At 45.4% G+C, this 26,785-nt stretch overlaps 1 protein-coding gene across 1 annotated transcript in view; it reads left to right on the plus strand.

Annotated features, from left to right (window-relative positions):
• The window catches only part of LOC131293452 (uncharacterized), a 70,314-nt gene that overhangs the window by 37,784 nt on the left and 5,745 nt on the right, over nucleotides 1-26,785 (plus strand). Inside the window, exons 7-14 of the mRNA XM_058321530.1 lie at nucleotides 3,340-3,615; nucleotides 7,845-7,940; nucleotides 13,708-14,416; nucleotides 19,803-19,969; nucleotides 20,219-22,060; nucleotides 22,221-22,338; nucleotides 24,713-25,062; nucleotides 25,180-25,559. Coding sequence (XP_058177513.1) covers nucleotides 3,340-3,615; nucleotides 7,845-7,940; nucleotides 13,708-14,416; nucleotides 19,803-19,969; nucleotides 20,219-22,060; nucleotides 22,221-22,338; nucleotides 24,713-25,062; nucleotides 25,180-25,559 — 3,938 coding nt within the window. The remainder of the gene's footprint in view (nucleotides 1-3,339; nucleotides 3,616-7,844; nucleotides 7,941-13,707; nucleotides 14,417-19,802; nucleotides 19,970-20,218; nucleotides 22,061-22,220; nucleotides 22,339-24,712; nucleotides 25,063-25,179; nucleotides 25,560-26,785) is intronic.

Here is a 26,785-nt window from a genome sequence, read left to right on the forward strand (position 1 = left end):
AAAAACTCATTATAATTAGGTGAAGGTACCTTTAGTGGCGCAGTTAGTCACAAAGCTAACAGACGATGGTATAGTTTATAATCGTCAAGAACACAATAGTTTACACATTTATACCAATTTTGCAGTGATTTAAAGCAAAGATCAATGGATAAGAGGTCGTAGCATACCGTGTAACGAGCCAGATTCGTGGGATTATTTTTGACAGTTGGTTGGAAAACTGCAAATTTGGTATGTTTCATCAACCGAGTTAGCAATTGAGACTTTCGGCGTGGCGACCAACAGGATCCATATCCCATGACTTCACACAGAAAAGCAGTTACTTTAGAATTTCCAATTACCTATTTCGTGTAAGATATTTTAGCGAAGATCTCTCACATACTGCAAGTATGTTTGTGAACGCTTTTTCAGCCAACTGTCAAAACAATGGCGGAGCAAAAAATAGCGTTAACCCAACCACTCTTTTTACTGATCTTGTTAATAACCTTAAGGAAATCATCGCATACATGATAAATTCCTAAGCAATCCAGCGTATTAGTACAACCTGTTATGAATAAAAATATGAATTTTGGAGCCTTAATTTATTACGGAATAAGAAGGATCAAAGATCATACTAGAATAAATATCTAAAATATTATATTTACTGCGTTGTACAGTTCGGATTTTGTTCCACTACAACTACTATGAGAGCACTTACCATATTAATAGAAAAGGTGAATATTTTCAACGTTTTACTGAACAAACCATACTTCGAATTGAAAATGATTACTTTATTTGGTATGGAGTTCGGGATTCATTTGATTAAGTTGTGATCAAAATTGAAAACTGCAACAAACAATTTACAAAACTACCCCACTGGGTTGTGATTGAATTCCCCCTCATAATGGAAACCATTTTATTCTCTTTTTGTGCCGAACAGTTGCTGTTATTGCGCCCGAAGCTTGAAATATGATTTTATTCACGTTTCCATGCATTGAACGAGCGACATTTGTTTCATTTTTATTCGTGACGTGATAAGCTATGCAAAACGATTCCATTAAAATAAATGATTTCAATGTAGCTGCAACCGTACCGAGGTCATGAATAGCAAAAACGGGGGAGCACCAACCGCCCAAACTGCAGGATTGCAAAAAAGGTATTAGCATTGTGGAACCGTAATCCACTGTCCCATAACCATTCCCCGTGTCCCACCCTCCCACGCACCGACCTTCAATCACCATCGGGACCATGTTTGTAAAAATATTAACCTCCCCATCCTGCCATTTTCATCATCGTGAGTTGGTCGTGAACAACAAAAGGAAAACACAGCAGGATACAGCGTTATGATTCTTTTATCCGTCATTTCTACCGCTTCCATACAGGTAATCTCATCTCAGCCGGGCTAATTCAATTCAAAGCACCTTTTCTCGACACCTCCCGGCGAAAGGGGCGGCTTTTCTATCCCTTCTGTTTCTAACGGGTGCCTTTTGTTTTTTCGGGCACGGGTTCTTTACATTCCCGGTTTTCCCGGCCGCCAGTTGGAACATAAGCGATGAAATATTTGTCACGGAAGTGTGCGTTGGCACCCCATCGGGTTTCGGCACGTACGAGTGGCCGTGGGAATGCATGAACATTCAGTGAAAGCCCTAAGCCTTCCTTCGTCAGCTTATGTTCCGGTGTTCCGGACGTACATCTGGGTGGGAATGAAATGGAAAATAAAGAAACGAAAAGAAAAACAGGTAAAAGACGAACGGATACATGCATAAAATATACTTTTTATGATAATTCGACCTATGGTGAAAGAGAATGATGACAACCGCCACCAGAGGCCGCTGTTGGGGTACAGAATTGTCATGAAAAAAAGAAATCCATTCCTCCTCCATCCTTCCCTCCACAATATGGGATTTGCAAGACGGCACGATTAAAGGTTGACCTAAATCTCAAAGACAGAGCCACCGAGAGCCGGGGCTGTTGTAAACTGGGGAACGAAAAAGAAAAAGATCCTATCCAAGGGATGGGGAAAAAGGGGCCTACCGAAAAAGGGACCAGCAGATGGCAATTTTTTCCAATCCCATATTCATGGCCATCATCTGGAACGGTGTACGTGGAGTCGTTGAGCCCCATCCGCCCCCAAAAATACACCCTGCCTGAGGAAGTGGTGCCGGTCGGATTTGTTTTGTTTCGCCCGTTACTTCATAAATGGAGCCCCACTAAGGTCACCGGGAGAACCCCGGTAGTGTCGGAGGCCACCTCCACCAGGAAAGGGAACCTGCTACCGGTGCTGCTAATGGAATTCGGAGCTTATTCCGAACCCCATACAGCTACCTTCTTTGCGAGTTCGAGGGCTTTTGGAGCATAATCATTTTCCATCAAGCGGGAAAAAGCAAACGAAAGAAAAATGAACCCCGCCACGACGGGCTACGGAATGATTATTATACAGCGCACAAATTACAACAAACTTCGGAGCGGCACGGTTCGACAGATTGGAACATTCGCATATCACTGGCTCGAGGAGAAGGAGAGGCACCGTAGTGGCAGAATGGCAAACATGCAGGTGTGAAATTTTAATTTAGTCTTCGGGTTCGGGAATCGCACGATGTTCCCGAGCATAATAGTGCCGTACCTTACTTGTCATGGATCCTAGGATTCGAGGGTCGGGTACGCTTTTTCGGTGAATTGAATGTGTTAATTTAGTTGGAACGTACCGTTCCACAAGAGGGGTGGCATTGCTTTTTCCAAGGCCGTGGTGGGGGGGAATCCTAAATAAACTATGACCTGGAGAGTGAGATTGTTGGATCGTTTCATATCAAATATTCTACGCAGGTTCACTAGGAATTTGTTATAAAACGTAAAATTCAAACACTTTGTAACGTGCAAATGTGAAGCTTACTGATTGTATAGCTTTTAGTTTTTAAGAAAACCGATTAGAATGAACTTAAAACCATAAATAAATGTCAATTTCTCAGACCTCCTTCTCGCCTCCTGATGCCCTCAAGGTTAACAAGCACAAGACAAATTTATGGAATCTGTGAAATCTTCACAAAGTAATTATTGCTACAATCGTTACCAAGATCTCGCAAACTAGAATGATGCCCTCCTTATTCTGCAGTGGAGGGCATCACTCCATCCATTGCCCTCGAGAAAACAACACGACGAAGAAGATGAGCTCAATTCCATCCCAGACGCTTTTCCGAGAGTAAATTAAAACGTCCCGAAGCTTGGCAAAGTTTCAACTCGCTTCCAACGATCGTATCACTTAGGCTACTGTTTAACTGCTGTTTTGGCTCATCTTGTCTGGGTTTGTCTCTCTCTCCCTCTCTCACTCTCTATTTGCACTCTTTCTTTCCTTTCCGGTCACTGTAGGTACATCAACTCCTCCGGTCCGATAACGAAATCCATCCTGCAGCAGTACGATGACGACGTGGAGAGCTCGTACTTTCGCCGAAAACCGACCTCTTTTTTATCGAACAGCAGTGGCGCATCGGGCGGCGGCAGCGGAGGCGGAGGCGGTGGTCCCGGGCACGGTGGGGCGGGATTAATTATAGGAAGCAGCGCAACACTGCCGGCCGGTGATGGCAAGCGGTACGGTGGCTCCTGGCTGCCGGCCGAAGACGAAGCGGTCCGGTTAGAGGGTCCAAGGTAAGGTGGCCGACCTCCTGCAACATTAGTTGTGCTTCCACCCTCTGTTAAACCCCCTTCCCCCCCTTTTTTGTCACGCCATTGCTAAACTTGGTAGTAGTAGATGTGGTTGCCACGGGTTCACGGCGGAACCGCAGCGGTTCAAAGACAAATACCAAACAATCATAATTTTCTACTTGTGAAAGTTTCTGTGAGATAACAAATTCCATTCACTGCGACCTTTCGGCTTTTGCCTGCCTTGTCCCTCGTTGTCACTCCCCCCCACTTTCAATGTCCCCCGTTTATGTCCAGTAGAATTATTCCATTTCGGTTGTGGATTGTACAGCTTCCCTTGACCCCGTTACCTTCCACGCTCCAAGTTGGCAGTGTTTTGTCCTGTATTTGGATTGTGTACCGTAGATTTCCCGCAGTTTGTCCCCCAGTTAATCTACACATTTTTGAATGTTCTCCTTCCCCCTCAGAAGTACCATTTCCGTAAATCTATGTACAAATTCCTATTGTTGGTTCGTTCGTTTATCGGTTCGGTCAAGGCTGTGAGAAAATTAAAGGCAGCAGGAACAAAGAAACGAAACCCGGACTACCAGAAATGATGTAATTTCATAGAATAATGTCTTGTAGCATTAAACTGCTTGTTTGTATGTGTGTTTTTTGTTTATATTTATCCACCCCGGATGCAACACGACAATAGCAACCCCTCCCAAGGGAGGAGGCTTTTATTGCGAAGTGTACAGATGATAACTCCTTCGAATGCCCGGGGCCAGTTTATTACTGTCAAAGCGTTCACGCAGCAGAACAACCATTTGGACGTGTATTTGCATCGTTTGCCTGTTCATGAACGGGTTGGGAAGAGATAAAAAAAGGGATTACGAAGAAACCGACAGCCTTCCCCAGATGGAGGATGCATCTGGTGACACGGAACAGAATGGTTTGATCTTGAGCTTCATTCACTCGCGTATGAATGGAACATTTAGCGTTCGCAGCAACAAAAACCGTCACCCTTGGAGTGATGCCAGCGTGCAGCGGTTTAATGGAGGCGCCTGGTCGCTCACACGAATCCAGCAGCATCCATGGGCCTTTCGCCCGAATTGCGATGTCTTTGCGTTGGGACATGTGAAGTCATGTCAGACTGTTTATTGTCCCACTGTACGACGTCATTTCTTTGTTGTGCCGGACATTTTTCCAGCGCTACGGTCGGGGCCCGGTCGAGTGTGCAAACGTTGGCCCCGCTTCAAGACAAGGGCAGGCACGTTAAGGAAAGCCATTCTATGCAAAGGCTACAATACAGCTTACAACGACTACCCTCTAGATGTCGGCTCTTTCCATCCGGAGCCTTCCCGTTTAAAGGCTGTCGCCCCCTCCCGGGGGCACTTTTCCGCAAAACGAACATGCCCGCTGCTCAACGTGATGTGAGCCAATGCAATGTCACATTCCACATTTGATGGGGCGCCCTCCGGCAGCGGGTTAGAGCGGCTCTTGGTTGGAAAACCGGTCCAATGGTTACGTCGCAAGTTGGCCAAGGCTAGAGAAAATTGCTCGTCGTGGAACAAGGAAGACGCTCGCTCCCGGGAAGGCTTGGTTAGCAAGTCAAGGATAACACGGATCCTAGGTCGTGGGATTACGATGAGCTGCCCTGAATGTCTTCGGCGTAAGAACACCGTACCCAGGGTTTCGCTTCCAACCGACGGCTCCCCAGAGAAGATTTAAGGAAAAATTGTGCAAGCAGCTCTTCTGGGGCTGAAAAGTCACTAAAAGGCAAAACATTTTGCGCGAAAGAGATAAAGTGAACCGCAGGGAAAGGGAGAAGGAAAACCGTTCAATGCAAGTGGAAATTTTCGCTTGAGTAAACTTCATTCAAATGACTTTTACTTACCAGTCGAAAGCCGTACACACTTCAGTTAGCTTCTTCCCCGTGCTTATGCGAGCAAAGAACAAATTAAATGGGCTTAGGGCGTGAAAAATGAGCCAATCTAGTAAATGTATGCACCGGCAATGGGGGCCGACGGGAAAACCAGCCTAACGGCCTAGAGGAAACAAATGGGGGAGCATTATGTATTTGCCATAGATACAATCACCATAAGATCGTAAGAATGAGTGCATATTTTAACAATAATGACCTGGTAGTTGAAATTCGTTTTAAGTCCTTTCCGCTGTTATATTTATTTTAAATTGTTTGTATGATAATTAGTTAAATTGTTATAAACTTCTTGTTGCGAAAGATTAACAGAAACATTTTTGTCACATTTCAGTTAAACTTAGCTTCATTTATTTATTTATATATTTAATTTTTTCTATTCTCTTGGGTCTGAAGGTTTCCTGACATCTATTTGACAAAAAGAATTTTAGGCAAATGAGTGCCAATTTTAGTAATTTCTTGTTACGTGGATTGTTTTGCTTGAAAAAGTTCACTGAATTGGGAATTGTTATTGAGCTCGAGTTTGTAGCTTCAATTGAACGAAATCATTCGCATCATTCATTCAATTGATCAATCGTGAAAGATTGGTTTCCGCGAAAGGAAACTTTTCTCGCCATCGAAGCTGCCAAATGCTGCTGGCAAAAGTTCACGATACGCATTGAATGAGCTTCCTAATGAAGCGTGAAATTAATCGCTAACTAAACTCACTGCTTCATCCTAGCGCCGGCCAGCAAACTTGTTCAACCTTCAGCAGTATTCCATTTCACGTCCATCTCAATGCCATGGCGCTTGAAATTCGGCGTCGAAAACTCGGCGTTAAATTGATTTCCCTCCACGCTGCTGTACGCACCGATTCCCGCGTTTAATTTGACCCGAGGTTCCCAAAGGGATGTGTGTGAGTAGCATGATCAATTCAAGTGCCAGCGGCTTCGGTCGATTGCTGAATCGCTCTCAGGAGGGGTAGAGCTCAACTTCAACTAGTGCTTCGATTAACAGCCAAAGGCCAGAGTGCACACCGAAACGGGAAACGCCAAGCTGCTCGCCTATCAATCGGCATGGCGCCAAGCGAAACCGCACTGAGAATCGAACTGACGCTGGGGGCAAACCGGAGCTTAACTCAACTGACAGCCGGAAATGGTGCCACCCGAGCCCGATGGACTATCGGCACCGTTTTAGCACTAATTGAAAGATAATACTAAGCTGTCAGTCGACCAAATCTCCTCCTGGGACGCTTGCTCGTGGGAATTCCTTTTTCGTCCACTACAATGTTTGGTGTTGAGGTTAATCGGAGGCCTATTGTCAAGAAACAGACCAACTTCGCGGGAAGAAACATTCCCACGGGATGGAAATGTGTTCTGTTCTCTAGTCGCAAATTTGAATAATTTTCGTGATAGTTAAGGTTCTGTATATTTAATTTATATTGTGTAAAAAACTTACTTGTACGAAATATCTTAAGCTAATATTATTTTAAATTAAAAATATTTGTTTTGCTGTATGCTGTAAAAATTACATTGAAATTGCATACTGTTAAAACATATTTTTAATGTATATGTAAATTTATATTCGTTTAAATATTTGGTAATGTGCTTTATACTTTTAACGTTATTCAACATTGCAGTCTGTACATATGTTTGTGATGTAAATATGTTACCTTTTTCTTGTTACACCTTTGCTAACATTTTCTATATAACTCATACCACTCTTCAGCCATACCTTGACACATCTCATTGTTTATTGATGTCTTCACTTCTTCCTCACCCGAAGTTTGTTAATTTTAACATGCAATGATGTTGTCTTCTCCGAACTGATGCTCATGTCAAATTCAGTGAAACGTCGCCTCGTTACAATTTCGGAAATTTGTTTCTCTTGGTGGTTTGAAGTTATTTCGATGGTATACTGCATGTTTCATGATAGCAGGATGTCATATGCGTGTTTCAGTGTTCTTACATAGCTTTCGTCACACTCTTTCTACGTGGTTTTGTACATTATTTATTTGAATTGGCAAAACAAATGCCTCAAACAGGCACACTGGTACAATTTTCCAGAGCTCTAACTCCATATCTTCTCTCTTACTCTTGTTTTATCTGCGTTGAAGAAAAATATTATGCAATAACGTTCAAACGCTGAATCGGAAAAAAATGCCTTTATAACACATACCCTTCCCCTTTTCTAAATGTCTTCGTTTTTTGCTTCCTGCACCAAATGGTTATGCTACCGCTGCTGCTATCTTCCTTTGCGCTTCGATTGTGCAACGCAAAATAAAAAAAAAAAAAATGCACGAACAACATGCATACGGTCACCGTGGCTTGTCTCGCAGCCTTTATCGATGTCCTGCACACAACGATCTGCTACCGCCACCGCCCCCACCACCAAACGTTGGCCTTATCGATGGCATTCCGGGCGGACCACCAAGGTTTGTGATAACATATTGCAGCAGTCTGGCTAAACACACTAGCTCACAGACACACACACACACAAATACATGAAACTCTTTTGCCTCCATTACGTCCCATGGACCATTTCCGTTGAATGGTTTGTGTTCTGCTTCAAATTTATGTGTCATTTACAAATAACGCTCGAAATATGCGGATGCAGAAATTTATCAAAGTAATAAACCTGTCAAAGGAGGATTCAACAGCGCCGTCTACGAAACCCACTTATATATTGATCGCATTCTTCCACCGCCGTAAGCGGCAGCTTTCCACACACTTCATTACGCAATGGCAATTATTGTCGGTACATCCTCGACGACAATCGATACCCGATAAAGCACATCGTCGTGCCTGCACCCACGTCCAACCCCCGACGGAGCTCCCGGAGTTGCCGGACAAACTCAACAAGCTGTCTTTCTTCGACTCTTGAGACATGCGCTTTCCTCCGTGACCCCGATCCCTTCGCCTTACCAAGCAGAACTAATGCGCCGGATGGATGCTGACTGGAACGAACGTTGCAAAAACGATATTGCGCAACCAATACCGGTCCATAAACGGTTTTTTCACCTCCCTTCTTGCCCTCTTTCGTATGCTACTCCTTTCTTTCCATCGTTTTGGTAGCCGCTGGCGCGTGTTGTGCATCGCCGATGCAGTGCAGTTGCAGTGCACTCCGATGTTGAGATGTGTTTGAGAAATTGAAATCAATTATTTTCCCCATCCAGGGGAAACCACCCGTTTGTAGGGCATCCCGCACACTGTTTCGCTTCCTCATCATGTTCATTAGAAACATTTCCTCCCAATGCATCGAACTGGCGAGGAAAAGGAAAACAGAACTCCTCCCGATGGCAAAGATAATCCCACGCCTCGCTGGCAAGCGAAGGAAATATCCACCTAATGAGGCCGGCCTTTATTGCCCGTAGGTTGAAGGCTTCGTTTCAGTCGAATGTTTATTCAATTAATGGCTTTGGATTGATCGGGCCGCTGAAATGATGGTTGTTCCGTTATCTTTCCATCTCTCGTTGCGGAGGTGTTTTCCAGACGGCTCGATAGCAACATTTTCTCGTTGCTCATTGCCGAACCGTTTTGCGATTGCATGATGAACGAACTAGTTTGATAATTAAGTTTGGCTATCGAGACGATTGGCTCGCTTTCCTGGAACGGCCGTCCGATGGTGATGAAGACGTGGAAATGTGATCATTAATTAATATCGAGTATCATGGGGACACAAATGGCAAATGCTTGACACTCAGAAACATCGATTAAATTGTCCTTCGTTTCTTAAAGTCTTTGTTGGGAATTTTGTGGTTCTTATAATAAATGGTTACTTTATTGCAAATTGTTCTGGATAAGCTTAAGCTCATAGAAAACTGAAATAATTTTATAAAACTATCATACAACATTTAGTTGATAAACAAATGTTTTTTCTAATTAATAAAAGTTACTATAAGCTAGGAATTTTACCTACGATACCCCGCCGTCAATTTGAGCAATTATTTCCTTCCAATCCATAAAACAACACTTCCCGAAACATCCACTCGACCCGTTTAGCAGCTGGTCTGATTTATCGCCACTTTATGCCAACGGTGCCATTCACAAACAAATAGAAACGACCCGCTTTAGAGCCATTCCCCAACACGCGGACATTCCAATAAATTGCCAACCCTGCACAGTCAAGCGTCCGATGCAATGAAAAGCTCTCCGAGTGCCAAGCGCAAAAACAAACGGAAACACGGTCGGGCGAGGAAATTCCCGATCCCAGCCCGGGAGTGGGAGCTTTCAAGACCAATATTTTTTATTGCCAATCTGCCATTTTGAACAAACTGCTTGAAACCATTACCAACTGCCACCGAAAGTTAAGGGATGAGTTTTGAGTGCTTCATGAATGTTGTTTTTTTTGCAGTGGTGCTGTTTGTTCACGCGGCGAGGTAACACTGGAAACCCCGGAAAAACATACCAAAAAGGACCCGCTAGAGCTGTCGGTTCCTGCGGGTCTCCGGAACGCTTTGAAGCTTCTTTTCATACATTTTTAAACCAGTTCTGTGGCGTGGTGCGCTTTCATCTTCGGATTTTCCTCCCTGACAGGCAAGACGTCATCCGTCTTCGAGACTTCCACCGCGCGATGTACCTTTAGTCTTTCGACTTTGCTTGACGGACTTTCGTTTGTTTTCGTCGCGGGGCGGGGAGATCAAACATCTTGCGGAGGAGCAAACCATCCGGTTTGGCTGGACGATGGAAAGAAAACAGACATCCGTTGTCTAATCTGGGACTGGTGGTAATTTTTCATCCGTCTTTCAGGCGCTTCTACGCTTGACGTGGATTGTGATGGTGGATGAAGGAAATAGGCAAGAGAGATTTGAGGAGAGTGATTGAGGATTTTCGGTGAAAAACAAAACCCAAAACGAAAAGAGCCTCAGCCAACATTCGGATTGCGCAATAGGCTAAACAATACGCTGGTCATCGTTTTACCGAGCAAATCAGACGAACGAAGCTTTTTGAAATGTTTATGCTTTTATCGTCGAGCTGGAGATCAAAATGCAGCTCTGATTTTATATGGATTCAAACACTCCTGAAAAACATGCACTTAATATCCCGTGACACTTCTCTGATGCCCTCTAAAGCAGGGGTCGGCAAAGTCCGGCCCACCAACTGATTTTACCCGGCCCGTAAGAAAATGTATGTGTCTCATACAAAAAAAACCTACCTCAATTTCTATCGGATTTGTTCGTGATATGAGGTTTTTGCTTTTCAAAAATGAAGATTAAATTTTGCAATACCAGGTGACTTCCTCGAATCCTTTTTATTCAACTTTTGCTACTAGAAACTAGAAAATGTCCTAGTCTCGTGAGTCTCGTCCAAAATGCGGCAGTAATATTTTGTTTACTTTGCATCAAAAATATCCACATTCAATTAATACAATTTCCATACCCATAACGAAATAAAATAAAGCTCGCAATACTAATAACTTCTCAAAGCTGAGTACTGAGAGCACGGTAGTAAAACCAGGATACTTTAAAATAATTTGAATAGAAGAATAATTTCAAATCCATTCAAAATAAAAATGAACAGTACAACACACTACAATGCACAAATAGGAAAAAGTCAAAAGTCCCTGAAAATAAATATGTAAATTATTAAAAACGTGTAACGATATAATATTATAACTTGTTTATGTAACTTTACTATCTATAAACTTGAAACTACATTCAAAATGGCAAGGAAATATAAGCCAACCCCTGCTATAAAGTATCATCTTATAGCTACTAGACAAATTGTGATGTTCAGCTTTTTCAACCACCAGTTTCGTTTGAAATTTTCATTCTCTCAAAGAGAAGAACGAGATCTGATAGAATAAGCTTTATTTGTTGAAGTTAGTTTTATTATGGAAGGTTTTATCTTTTCGTAAAAAAGCTGCAGAAAGTTTTATCTTGTAAAAAACATAAAGCATTTAAATTATCTGCATTTAACCATGCCAACAGCTCGACCTCTTTTCATGAATTAAAACTATAGAGACGTCAGAAAACCGCACCTCAACAGCAATTTACGTACAATACCATGCAAACATTACGGAGTATTGCACTCAAATCGCGGATTTTCATGTTTCCAGGCGTCAGACGAGGCAGCTGTTTGTGTTGATCACTGCCAAAAATTCCTCTACCATCCCTATCAAGTGCTCTGCATCCCCCTTCGGATATGCCTTTTGTTCGGGAAAACGTTTGCTTTAAACAAAGGCAATGATTGCTCGCCGTTGGCAGTGGAAAACTCAAGTGGCTCTGTCGTGTCAGGTGCTTACGTTTCGCTGCACTAACACAACGCGAAGGAAACTCTTTCGCACTGATAGGGCAAAGAGTGAGAAACAATCCTCAACCATCACTTTCTACAACGAGGGTTTCCTCGATAGTGAATTTCGGGCGGTGAATAGTTGAAGAGTTTGTGAGGATTTTTTGGGAAAAACCGGTGACGCCACGAAGATGAACGGTGGTGGTAGTCGTTATCGTTTTTCGGTCCCGTGTTGCACCATCATCGTCATCATCATCATCAGTTTTCTTGCCAAGATAGTCGCGATGATCATGTTCGGGGAAAGGTTCGCTGGTATGTTGCTTCTCAAGCTTTCATCTCAACGAGGCTTATCTTTTTTTTCGGTACAAAGGATAATGATAAGAGCCAGGGAGTGAGGGAAGTGTTTCGTAGTTGTTTATCCGCGGCGCAGTATTTATAGTTTAATAACTTTTCTACGGGAACGGTTATTGTTTTACAGCTCTTACCATCCTCAATGGTAGACTTTCTTGCTCCGTTTTTCGGTTAATTTTGCTGCTTGTTACAAGAGAGAGTTTTCTAGAGTACTTCAATTTGCACGACCGTTGTGTATAAAACGAACACGAAAGCAACAATAGGTGCTTTGAAAAAGGAAACTCAGAACAGATTCGAGAACATGTTTGAGTTTGCTTGAAAGATCACCATTGGTCGTTATGGGTTTTAAAGTACCTCAACACTTTTGAGAAAATCAATCAAAGATTGTAATTGATTCGTATACAGTTCGCGCAGCGGATGTACTCTCACTGGTTTCTACTTCAAATCAAGCGCCCACAAGCAAGCTCAACATCCGATGAGCTGTTTAATTACTTTGCTCTGCTTCGACTTTCTCTGCCACTGGGTGGAAAATCATCAACCATTAAATGAACCAGCACCAGCGGGTGGGGTAGAAACGCTTTTAATTTGTTACCCAGCGCAACGGTTCGACGGTGTCTTCCTCAAGTTCCTCCCTTCAGTTGAGCTTCAGGTCCACCGGACAAGTTTGCGACCGTGAAATTATTGATCTACCAAGTCGCGACAGACTTCACCAACGACATTTGCTCGCGCTACATTCGCGAAGAAATCGATGGCGGGAAAGGAAGAATAGTGCACGCGATCGCAAAGAAAATTGGTAAATTTTATCGCTCTTTTACGAGTTTTTCCATCCGTGAAATTTAAATCCGTTTCAATCATCCGGCAGTAATGAGCTTTGCCGGCAGGTGCCTCCTGTGCTGCCGACATTACCAACCATGAAGCGTAGGTGATGGTTGCGTGTAAAACTAATAAGAGTTAGACAATATTTTGAAGAAAAACGCGCACGTGTAGAAAACTTACGAAGTAGTTAAAAATAAAACCAAAAAGTAAACGAAAACAAGCCAACAAAAAGGGAAATCCCTCCCTGACTCTTGAGGACGATGTTCAAACGTATCGGATCGTTGAGATGTCAGCGAGAAAACAAGAAGAAAAGCTTTCAATTTCGTTTCGCTGAAATGAACGCGAATGACACTGGTTGAAGGGAATGGAAAATTCAATTAAAATCGCTCTGTTCTCCATCCAGCATTCTTTGCCGAAGTCTTTCATGCGCGGAGGCACTCAATTAATAGCATGTGTCACCGAAGCTGTGTTGATCAAGCCAAGATCCGTACGATACCCTTGGCCAAAATTATAAAAAAAAGTAAAAACAACTAGTCTACTAGCCTGAGGGTGCCAAATTTTCTTCAAATATTCTTCTGCTTGCGTTGATTGCAAGCAAGTATAAGGAAGTCAGAGGGTCGTACAACGAGATGGAAAACAATTTGCAGCTCTGTTAAACCCTAATTTGATTTTATCTCTCACTTGACAGAAGCAAACGTTACTTTTTGAAAAATGTCACAGATTATACACAAGATTCTTATTTTCGTTTGGGCAAGACAAGTAATAACATTTTATTTCTGGCCTATTTTTCCACACACATCCCAGGACGAAACATGTCAGCTTCGCCCGCTCCTACACTCTCACCTCGTTCGACGAAGCGATGGGCAGCCGGCCATTGTCGCGCCTGGCGGCGGCCCGCAGCCAAGAAAGACTGATCGGTGGCAAGAAGCCCACCATAACGTTGGCCCAGCACACGACCACCCAGTACACCCCGGGCGCACCGCTCCATTCCATCCTCACGCAACCCACCGCCCAGCAGCAGCAGCAGCAGCCTCTGATGCCGCAAGCCCTCCAAAAGCAACCACTGTCCATACAACAGAGCCCGTCGGGGCAGCTGCAGGTCCAGCCCCAACAGACGCAGCATGTGCTGATCCAGCAGCAGCCAACGACCGCGCACCTACACCAGCATCTTCACCAGCAGCATTTGCAACACCTCCAGCACCAACAGGCGGCCCTCCTCGCCCATCAAGCCCACGTCCAGCATCAGCAGCAACAGCATCAAGCGGCTCAACTGGCCGCCCACCAGCAGCAACACCAACAACAGCATCAGCAACATCAGCAGCACCAGCAGCACCAGCATCAACATCAGCAGCAGCAGCAGCAGCAACATCAACACCAGCAGCAGGAGATGGTAGTGCTCGAGAAGGTGAAACGAAGTGCCATGAAGACGCAGGCGACTCAAACGGAAGTATACTTGAGCAAGAAACCATTGGCACAGCACAACCTTTCGCTAAGTCCACGAACGATTCATCGGGTAAGTAACAACTATTAAAAGCCCTTGCAACACATGGAATGAATAACTTCCAGAATGCGTTCATTACAACATACTTTCTCTTGGATTGTAGTTAATTATTGACTCGATAACTTGATACTTTCTCTACAATCAAAAGATAATAGGTAAATTTTATGGATAAACGTATTTGAATTTCTTTGTACGGAAAAGGGTTTTAATATAATTTGAAGTTTGCACATTACCATTTCTCAACAAATTGCTGTAAACAAAATTTTCGAAAACTCATGCAGAAACTGAGAAGCTTTAACTAAGTTAATATGAAGCATAATAATTGTTATTAGGATTTACAAATTGTCACTCAGAAAAGTGTTTACTTTAAAGTTTGATGTTGCCCTTTCAAACATTTTCTTGAAATGACACTATTTAAACATTCAAATATTAGTTCATGCTTCAACGCGCTGCCTTCAATCGGACAAAGCCCATCCGCAAACATGCTCCGAGAGGTGATTTTATTTTATGGAAGGGTTGAAAATATAAAACGCTCTTTACTCGCTCGGGCATGTCGAGAGCGTCACTTCAAAAAAGCTTTGTACACGACGGTAAAATCCGGCAGCACTACACGTAAACCAAAGTGGCATAAAATGGTACGGCACCCTTTCCGAAGCCGGGACGACACGGACGCCCGGAGTGACTACAACGTCAAGAACTGGCGACTTTCGGTTGGATGGGGGGTATTTTTCGGGGGGTCGTACCAATTTCCTTCAACCAGCACCATAACAATTACGTCGGAAAACTAAAGTGCTCTTCTGGCGCACGAAATTATTTATCCTCCAACGCTTGGGTGGAAAATCTCCAGCGGTTTGGCAACAAGGGTAAGCGCAGGGAAAGTTTGAAAACCTCACCGATCAGCTACGGGAAACTTTCCTGCCGAAGGGCTCGAGCACACCCGCATGGGAAAACAAGCGTCGTCCTTCAGCAAACAACGCCCCACGCCAGTATGGCTTTTCCCGGCTGGACGGTAGGTGTAGGCAAGCGACGTAATAATTTCCTTGGGAATTTTGCGCATTTTCGTCCACGTCCTCCGGGGTTTCCAGGAGACGGAAGGGAACCGATTGAGACAAAATGTTTCGAATACCTGTCTATTAGCGTTAACGAGCTGCGATGGATTAAGCACGGCTGGTAAATGCTCCACACTATCCCATCGGATTTTCCACCCCAACCCCGTGGCGTAGGTGGATTTTCCACTCCCCCGCTTTCGCACGTGCATACCGCAAGGCTGGTGAAGCAAGGTGCTGATTACATCGTCTCCAAGGGCAGAAAGTTGCCCATTTACAAGCGCCCAACTCCCTCCCAAAGCTGCGGACGTCTGTGTTGACTTTTCAGCCGGCAAACAACCCGTGATCGTGGCGGAAACGATAATGATTACCGTGCCAAATAATAAGGACCCGTTGCGTAGGGATTAGCTTGTCAGGCTGGGTTGACTCGGGAGCCACCCGAAAACCGGAGGAATTAAGTTGAACGGCTCGGTTAAATGGTGTCACTGATACTGTGATTTGTAGTGATAAATTTAAAGTGCCCTGATTTTGTCCAGCGAAGTTGAGATAACTCAGGCCCTCGTGAAGAAATTAAAAGAAAAATACTTAAAAGAACTGAGTTAATCATTTCGCTTATTAAAACCTTTTTTAAGACTTTTCACGGCTTTGAGTAAATAAAAATTGACTCGTCTATCATCCCTGCGCAAACGTTAACACTCCATTCCGAGCGATGTGTATATTCATGGGGTTCTAAAACCTCGAAACTCCCGACGAAGATGCACCCGATACGAACACTCCCGTCTGCTAAGCCGCCAAATATGGCGGGCTATAAATCATGCCGCCCAAAAATTTATGACCCACCGGTTATGACCGTTAAAGTAATGGATTAAAAATGCGAAACCGAGCTGATCCTTTCTTGAACAGCGTGCGGGGGCAGTTTTGCGATCGAACAAAAAACGAAACAAAAAATAAAACATCCACCAGCACTCCATTATTTATACCGAAAACCGAACCCGCTTCATTCAGTTCGAATCCGCTCCGGCTGGAACCATTAACGGTTGTCGATACGGTTTTATGATTTTAATCACCTTAAAACCGAACCGATGGCCCTGCGCTAATGGAACTGCCGAGCATCCGGTTGTTACTTTGAATCGAGCTAGGCTTACGATGCGAGTAAAAAATCAATAACACAACACTGCGTATAACAACCTGCTGAAAACAAAACTAGTTCCAATTTTCGACCGGACTGCAAATGGCCGAATATTCAAGCACCGAAATGAATGTGCAAGGATTTATTTTACTCGCAATTTTTCCAATCAATGCGCGACTCTGCATACTACCAACAAGTTTCCGCGCTACTTCAACTCTCAACTTTTTCCGAAAGCGATGGTTTTTATTTCCCCAAATTGAACCGCTTTGAACATAAAATTCGTGTTCGAGTTTAGAGCCATGTTTTTTCAGTTTTCGACTACACTTTCCCGGAATGGCATGTTGAAAATCTGTTTTTTTGCAATCCCGATTGCAAAACATTCTGTTAGGTAAACAATGGTGATCGCAGAATAGGCTCGAGAAATTGTTATTTTTGCTTAAGCTCGCGTTCAACGGGGGGTTAAAATGGTTCATGAATAAATTTCACAAATAAAAAAAGTAAACGAACAGCTTCACCGATCAACTGAACGGTTGAATGGTTATTAAAATGTTGATTTGTAGTTCAAGCGAAACTTTGCCACAATTGGCTGACCTTTTGAGCTCGAGTGTCTGAATCCGATGGCTTTCCATTGTTTCTCGGAAAAAACGCTTTCCGATGTTTAATTTGACGGAAACATGAATGTCCTCGAAACTATGCTTCACAACGCGTGGCATCCCACCACTAGTTTTAGGAATTATTTGCAACCTTTCGGTTCTCGTTCACCATTTGCCTCGCATTCTTCAGGCAATTGTACATCCGTTGGTATCAGTGGATTAAAAAACAGTAAACTCCGATTTACCACTCGGTTGAAGCTGAGAAGACTAAAATGGCAGAAGAGCAAAACCCGAAACCTCCGATTCCGCATCAGTTCCAGGGCATAGTTTCTTTTTTTCCTCCTTCCAAGTGGATACCCTGGGTTTAAGGTTTTGTATCTTTCCATCTCTTCTACATTCCGGAACATGGTTGGGAAAAAAATATCTTCAAGCGTTACTTCAAACATTCTTTGATTTCCTCCCCGAGTATTCGTGGAAAACCAACTAAGGGAAAAAAGAACCGTCCAAAATGGAACGGGTAAAAGTAGCACAAGTATCTGCATCTTCCACCACCACCACCACCATCGCCATCCGGGTCTGCACTTTACGGATAAATGGATAAACTTGCCTCTAATTATGTTGAAAACTTCAAACGGGGAAAGCAAAAACCACCCCAGCCCGTGGGTGGGCAGGGAACGGAGGACACTCGGGACAGCGCGTTGCCAAAGGAAATTTTCATTAAAGCACAGCGCATGGAAAACACTTCCAGCGTGGAGTGGCGAGTAATAAAACGGTGTTAATTTAAGACCCCGCCTGGTTTGAAGGAGGTAAAAGAGTAGTAGCGCTTCCCGAAACCAGCGTCAAGCTGGTGTGTGCGTGAAAGTTGTGCCGCGGTATTTGCTAACCCGTGGCTCGGTAATGCGATGCGCAAATAAGACACAAAGTGGATGGAACGGATGGGGAAAACAGGGGCTAAAGAAGCGGTGGGTTGGAGTGAAAAGTTTCCATGAAATCATTTCCACTCAGCAATTTCATTTCTCAAACTGGAGGGTATGCGAAATTTCCCAGCCAGCTTCCGGGCGGTGGTCTTTTGCAGGGTGACGACTGTAAGAAAGTGGCATTTTAATTTCTGTGGGCTGAGATTAATTCACCTCCGACTTCCTGGGCATACACCGCACAGTCGAATAATATTATGAGAGACATATTTTATCACGCATGTGAATTAGGAAAATTAATGTTGACACGAGAGTTGATATCCTGTTTGTGAAGTGAAGAAAATTGCAGATAAAAAAAACATTCACACCCACCAAATAAAAGAGTAAAAACAACTTCTTCATTAAAACATTCACAACAAAGTTCCCATTTAAAGTAGGCGACGAGGTTAACCGACACCTCCAACGACGTTTGGTTTAACATATTTGAGCGTTTTCGTTTTATTTTCTCCTTTATTTTACTACACTCCTTAAATTTCACTTTCATCACAGCAACAAGACAAGAGTTCATTGGTGTTTTCCGACCGCCCAACCGGGTTACGACCTTCCCACTTTGAACGGTGCGTAAACTGGGTCACCCCGGGGTGTCTATTGGTCTCAAATCGGCCAGCTGGTGACAGTTTCAATCTCGCCGAAAGCCGTAAAGCGTAGAAACGACCCTGTCCTCCCCTGCCCTGAACCTGCACGAACCTCAACAGTTGTGGCCCAATTTCGTGACCATCGCTTCACGCCATTGACCACTGTTTCCTTTGACCCGATGTATGCGATTGACTTCTGCGAGCTCTAAGAGACAAACCGGACCGAAGAAAAGCGAGCGCCTCGGTCACGAATTAGTATCCCCTGCTTGGTTCTACGCTTTGCTAGACGCACTGTCACTTCCAGCTCGTCGGTTTGAGGGGCATAAAATCTCCATAAATTTCACCCAGATTTATTACAACGGAAAGCTGCCACACGGAGCACCCCGAGCATCGACCGCAAGCACATAAGAAGCCTTCCGTAGAGTACGGTTCACTTATCCCATTCGTCGGTTAGTATCGTATCAGTTTTTCTGCCGTGAACCATGTGATTGAATGTTGCTGCGGATGAGTAGAGTTGATGATAAACATAAAAATGACGTAAAAAGGCACAAGGAAAGACTGTTTTTGTTCTTTCACTTATTCCTCAGGAGTTTTTCTTCGTTCAAGATTCGTTGATATGTTCCATGTTTTGGCCTCAACTTTATCTACGAAAAAGGCTGTAGAGTAGTTTTTCGAACCAATCCCTAACTAAGTTGTATTTTCTTGTTACCGATTCCACAGACCATGAGCACATCATTTGATCCCGTCATGTATTTACGTTTACAATCTCAAACGAATTAGTTTTTCCCACTTCCTCCGGGATTTTCTCACACACCCTTACCCGATGGCCAACGGTCCATAGACCAGACTTCTGCAATTACGGTTTATCTCGGTGTCAAAAGATGCCACAAAACTCAATTACGCCTCAATTTCTGAACCATCGCCGCCGGGGGAGTTCGTTTCGTCCGACACGAGGAATACGTCCGAGTAGTCATTTACCTTACGTTTGTGGTTGTTTTATTTGTCTTTCCATCTGCCGCGTGTATGTGTGTGTTGGGGCTTGTTTGTCGACGATCGCACCGGTTCCGGGTAATGGAAATAGGTGAAAATGGTTTCCCAAGGCGCCCAGACGAACGGTGGACTGAGCGGGGGCGCAGGTGGAGCGATTGCTGGAGGCCGGAAGCTCACCAAGAGCCTCTCGGAGGCTGGCGACCGGATACAGGAGAACGGCATCGACCCGGGCGGACTGGCGCCACCGGAATCGGGCACGTAAGTAGCGTTCGTCGGATCGTGTTTCGTGTGTCCTTGGACTATTTTCCGTATCATAGTTCGTTTCTTTTCCCCCCGCAAGTTTGGTTTGCTTTGCAGATTTTCCATCAGTTCTTTTGTGTTGTCCCCTGACGTGTGTGTTATGGTTTAGTTGATCTGTTTTCACGGATGGGATTTCTCGTCCTAATTCGTTCCGGCGTGCCATAATATCATCTCACTCTTCATTCCATATACTCACCGCCATCGCAGCAGTCCCTGTGCAGGCTTCGACCACGAGCTGCTGCATCGCACGCAGTCGGAAGAGCCGCCCAAATCACCCTTCACCATCACCTCACCGCCCTCATCGCATGTCACGCAGCATTTCGAGCTGCCGCCGTCGCGCGCCTCCTCGCAGCTCAGCCACTCGGACGCGACCGGGCACTCGCGCAACCACTCGCAGGACAGCGCCACGTCCTACCGCTCGACGGACGGCTCGCGGACGTCCTACGAAACCGCCTCCTACCCGTACGACGCGTACGACAGCATCGTGCTGCCCCGGCGCGCCAGCTCTCACACGGCGGCCGAGCCGACCTTCCAGTTCCTGCGCAAGCAGGACTTCGAGCAGGTCCACCATCATCACCACCAGCAGCACCAGCAGCCAATTCCGAGCCACCAGCAGTACGTGCACGGCTACGAAAACGGTTACGTGCCGTTCGAGACGCACAGCTTGCCGCGGCGCACCTGCATCCACCATAAGCCGGAGGAGTTTCACACGCACACGCTGCCCCGGCGCGACCATCACGCACACCACCATCACGACATCCCGGTGTACCAGTCGGACCCGGCCCATCAGCCCCATCCACCGCTGCCCGCCCCGGAGCATCTGATCCTTTCGAACGGGAGCGTTAATCAAGATATTCGATCTTTCGACAGCTCCACCACCGCCGCGTCGCAGCACCTCGCCCGCCGGATGTCGGCCCACGCGATCGTCCTGCAGCCGGAAAAGCAGCTGTCCGGTGGCCAACCGCTGCTCCAAGGGCTTCAGCAGTCGCAGCGGCGTGCCTCGTACGCGTTCGTCACCCCGGACTCGCACTCGCTCGGTTCGAAGCGCCACTCCGTTCCTCATCAGCAGATTCAGAAGGTTCAGCCGATCATGCAAACGCCACCGCAACCCGCCAACCAGCCGCCTCAGCAAGTGCAGCCGGTTCCCGTGAAGGCTCAATCGTTCCAACCCCTGGTGAAGCCACAACCACCGACCTACCCCCAGCACTACACCGCCCAGCCGACCCCCTCGTGCCCGGTGACGCCACCAAACATCCAACCGCTCGACATGCAGGACGACACGAAGTCCTCCTCGGAGGGCAGCTGCTCGACGTGCGACTCCGACAGCGAGCCGGAGCTGCTCGACGCGACGGTCCACGGCGAGGAGCGTGAGATTTTCATCGACTTCAAGCCGCGCGTCTCGCCCGTACCGTCGCCCGGTGCCGTCAAGAAGAAGAAGCTCGCGAAGACGCAGTCCGAGGGGGAGCTGATGCACGCGTCCGACTCCGGTAAGGGCCGCAAAGGAAGCGCCGAGGCGGAGGAAAGCTCGACCGGGCAGACGGCGAGTGACGACGAAGGAGTGCGTGGCAGCTCGAAGCCTAAGGTTCCCTTCGAGATCCAGGCCATCCCACCCCCTCCCCGGGACTATCACGATGCGAGCGAAAGTTCCGTTCCGGATGACGACGAGATCGACGAGGGCTCGAAGGAGGTGCGCGATCGACGCAAGGAGTCCTTCCGCAAGCGCTCGGTAAGTCTCGATCAGCCGACGAGCGGTGAGCAGGAGGAGGAGGAGGAGGCGATCCAGCAGCAACAGCAGCGCGAGGCGGCGAAGGCACACGGACGCAACCGTCGCGCTTCCTCGCGCTCCAACGTCCTGCCGAAGGGCTCAGAGCGGCCGACCGCAGGACGCCATCTGTCCGCGCCACCCTCGCCACAGAAAGAACTCGACCGTGGCGGCCCGAAGCTTCCCTCCTCCCCGTTCCAGTCGTCCGACTCGCTGGCCAACGATGCCACCCGGGACACGTCCGATGGAAACTGGAACGAATCGCAGGCGACGATAATGACCACCAGGTGGGTTTTCCCTCGAACGGCAGCTCAGGTGGTTCTTTCCGATCGAAAAACTTTGTGAAAACAGAACCCAAAATGAACAGAATCACTTGGGAAAAAGTTTGTGCATCTCCCATCAAACTTTGCACATTTCGAACCTCCCGCTTTCTTCTTCCTTTTGCAGTTTGACGGACAATGGAAAGCTGACGCCATCGTCCAGGAGGAAAAATCTGCTCCTGCAGCACCAGCAGCGCAGCTCGATGGACACGGACGTGCTCGACATGGAGGACATTGCTGACCAGGTGAGTTGGCAAAGAAAAGCAACTTCAGGCGCATTTTTCGCCGGAGACATCTTAATAGAAGACAGTGCAAACCCAGTTCGTGGAACATTGTTGACAAAAGTTATCTCTGAAACGAAACGCAATGAGCGTTATTTTATTTCTTTTTGATCAAAAACGTATAGTAAACTTAAAAACTTTAAAATGCACTTTGAGGATTCTTAAACACTTTGGATTTTAATTTTATATTTGATAAACTGGAAAATTGCTCAAATTTCTTAACAAAACTCCATTAGGAGAAACATCAGTCTTCGCTCCACAGTATTCCACAACACTAATTGAGTACTTCCTATATAAAAATAACAAACTACTAAAAAAGAGTCAGTTAAGAAAACAACATTTTTCATGCTTTTGAAATCATTTTCCATTTCAATATACTATAGTCAGCAGTTTATTTAATTAGGCTAAATGGTCAAAATTTTAGCTTGACTTGAGTGAGTAAAATGTGGGATTGCAGCATTTATACCTTTCGTTTATGGACGATTTACTTTATTACAGTTCATGTAAACTTTCAAAGCTAGATAAATGATTTTATCAACTTTCTTGAACCCTTACGTTCCTAGAATCAAACGCTGAATGGTTTGTTCAGCATTGGATACTTAAAAGATTTATTGTGAAGGCTTAAGTTTAGTTTCATTTAATACACTGAAAATACTGTAAGAGATCCCAGGTGCAAACAACCGGCAAAAGAATGTTAATTAATTTGAGTTATTCTTAATTATAAATCATCACGACAAGTTTTAAGCTTACGACATTCGATTGATTTCGATTTGCTTCACTTGTCACGTACCAACGGTGAACTTCACCAAACAACTGTCAATAAAATCTTAAGTTACTCCCTTCGGCCCCTGAACCGCCCACGGTTTTCCACAATTCCAGCATTTTTCACATTTTCATTCCCATAGCAGCATAATTAACGCCTTCCCGTGCGAACTTAATCCCGCGGAAAAGTATCATCTGCCGCTAGTTCGACTCGTTTCCCGCGTGATGGTGATGAACCGATGATCCGAGGCGGTGGAAAATGTGGTGGGCGGATGATGAAATCAAATACTTTTCTCAGTATCCCTCGAGGCATCGTGGCCCTTTTTCGCACCTGAAGAGGAAAAATATCTCGCATTCCGTCGTGAAACATCAGTTCTCCCGGGACGAGAAGAAATTGATTTCCATTTCACTTCGCGCTCGACTCTGGAAGGGTTTTAGTTGAAGCATTTGGTGGGAGGAGGTGTGTCTGTAGGGACGAAACATCTTGGAAGTTGTTTGCAGATATTGAAGAGAGATAAAAAAAAGCAGTGATGGTGATGAAATTGATAAGTTCAACACCTTCCAGATGCCTGAGGGAAAATATTATTTGCCTTTGCGGTAAGATACACAAACAGCTTTAATTGAAGCCTTATCTCTGCTTGATTTAAAGGGAAAATATTAATAAAAATTGAAATATTATTTTGATAGCTTCTTATGGACTTGCAAAGCTAGCTTAAAAGTATAACCAAATCTGCAATTACAAATGATATCCACGATTCAAAATTGAAATCCAGTGTTGAAGGCTACCAAACACGATAATGGATTAAGAACTCTACTGGTCTTTCCTGACTAAACCGAATTTCCGAGCAAAATCAAATTTGCGATTCGTAATTTATAAACGGAACATCGTTCGCCAGAAAGCTGCTCCCAAATACACAACAAACAGATACAGCTAAATTGAATTGAACATTGCCCGGCTCGACGCTGCTAGTTTCCCTCGTCCAACGAAACCCACCATTGCAGGATCGACAACGATCCTCGTGCTGTTAAAAGCAGGCATAAAATACGTGGCACAATCAGAACCGCGACTACACAAAACGCTGAATCGCTGCACGCGCGCACGGGAGCTTCTGTTTAATTAAATTCGCATACATAATCCCCGAGTTTCGGAACGCGGATTTCGATGCGCTTTGCAGCTGCTCCCTGACAGCATGGCGACGATAGTGGTCGCGACACAAAAGGACGTTGTTCGATGATGCAATGCAGGACTGCATCGGTGGCGAAAACCAGAACCTGACCCGAGCTCACCCGGCTTAAAAGGGGAGGGATTTGGGAAAAGCGAAAATTTAATTTTATTCCACGACAACAAAACGCCGCAGCGCAGCACGAAAGCGTCGCATCATCACGCGGTTCGTTGTCCGTTTTATCCCGCACGGCGGGTGCACGTGCCCGTTTTTCACGACGACAGTTATAGGTTTTCCCCCCCTAGGCGTTTGTTTGTTTTGCTTTCCTTTTTTAACTTTTCGGTATCATTTTGAGATGTTTCGGTTTATCACATCATTTTCCGACGCTGATGTCTTTTCGCTTGATTTTCCAGCCCCTTCCACCACTGCCCGTGACGGTAGCACCGTCGTCCGCACTGCAGTCGTCCACACCGACCATGTCGCTCGCGCCGACCGCAGCCTCCACCACGTCCGCCAGCAGCCCGGGTCAACAACCGAACGGCACGGCCGGCATTGGCATCGTGAAACCGACGACCCCATCGATCGCCGTTATCCCTTCGCTAAGCATCGAACGCGAGGAGCGAGACAGCCAGCAGTGGCAAAAGTCGGCCACCCTTCGCCGTCCTTCCCGGCCCCGCTCGCCCTCGAAACGGACGACCAAAGTTGACCAACCGCAGCAGCATCAGCAACAAAAGATGCAGAAAATCGAACCACTAATTCACCGGTACACTTTGTTTTCTGCTCCTTTCGATGTCTTTTTGAGGTTTACTTTTATTTTTCCTTAAGCAGCATTGCTCTTTTGATGTTTTATATTTCATTTTTAACTTTACTTTTCTCACAGGACCCCGGATTCCCTGGAACGTGCCGGAAAAATGGATCCAAACTCCGCGGTTCCTCCAACAACGCCCCAACAAACTCTTCCGCCCTCTTCTAAACTGTCCCACCATCAACCAATGTCCGCTTCCTCCCCAATGACCCCCCGGTTCGGGGTCAAAGTCGCTTCCCCTGGAAACGGCATCGATCTGCTCAAGGACCATCCAACGGCGGATTCGATCGGTGGTACTGGTGGCGGTGGTGGTGGTGGTGGTGGTGGTGCAGGATCGGAGGGTAGCACTACCGAGGACTACGTCACGTGCACCGACAACTCGAAGCGGGGCGCTTCGGGAGCTAAAGGTACATACAAAACGATCCACGCCACTAGACCGACCAAACCAGTAACAGGTTCGAACGCCCAGTTCTTTCTCACTACCGCACGCTCTGTTCGTTCCGTTCTCTCATGTTCATGTGTTCAATGTGTTCCACTGTGTTGGTTGTGTTACGTTCCCCAGCCCATGTACCACCTCCCCTCCTTTCCACGTTCGTTGATTGTTAAACTTGTGGCTATTTTTCTATAATTTCCATGACGCGTGTGTTTATCAATGATGTTTCATTCGCCGTATCATCTATTTCTGTTCCATTCAATGGCGCACATGCGGGAACCAAATGGTGTATTATGCAAAAAAAACCCTCTGTGTATTTATCGCATATCGATTGAAAGGTTACAAATATTGCAAAATTGCAATGGAGCTCCAGCACGATTAAAAGAATACTTTCATAATTTATGTGTGCAGCCTCAGGTAAATTGAATGACGTTGCGTTTACCTTTAATTAATAACGGGCTAATGGAGACTGCCTCGCTCATTAGGGTGCCCTCGAACGGTCGTTAGCTGAGTAGCTGTGGATGAGCGTAAACATTGCCCATCCATTACATTACAGTTATGACACCTGTTTATGGAAATAACCGTCATGTGGAAAATGGGAAAATAGTGCCTATCGCCGATCGTAAGTTAATTATCGAAATTAATCTCTTCAATGATTCCCCGCCACAATACGTCCATGTAGGAGGTGGTGTAATTTAAAAGTTGTTTTCCAGTGAATTTCTCCTCTTAACCATTGGTGTAATAATATCAATGGGTTTTCTTGTTGGGTAAAAATCATCCTCTTTAAGGTTTCAACCCAAGGAGCCTTTGAAAAAGGTCTGGGAAAAACGGTTGGCCAAAACATTGGATAAAGATGTTATCCGATCGTGTGAGGAAAGTTGTTGCTGTCTTGCTAACGTCCATGGCAGCATTTTAAACCTGGACAATACTGCACAAACTGACAATTTACGTTTTTCCACCAATTCTTCCTTGTCATATGTTCTGCAGCAAACTCCAATCTAGCGACTTTCTGCGGAGGTTTGAGCGCTGGAACTTTCTTCATGGATTCTCTAACAATATCAGAACAAGAGTTCTGCGCTCGCAACACCGTTACTTTGTTTACATTCAACCCCAAACCGTTATTTATCCTACGGCATCCTTTGGTTCAATAGAAAGCAACTCTAAAAAATCTCCGTTTATCACGCGAGGGAATTTTTTGAGGACGACCAGGAGACTTCTGAAGCCCATAGATTTTGGATCTTCTACATA

This window comes from Anopheles ziemanni, chromosome 2 (genome assembly GCF_943734765.1).
Source record: "Anopheles ziemanni chromosome 2, idAnoZiCoDA_A2_x.2, whole genome shotgun sequence".
NCBI classification, from domain to species: Eukaryota; Metazoa; Arthropoda; class Insecta; order Diptera; family Culicidae; genus Anopheles; species Anopheles ziemanni.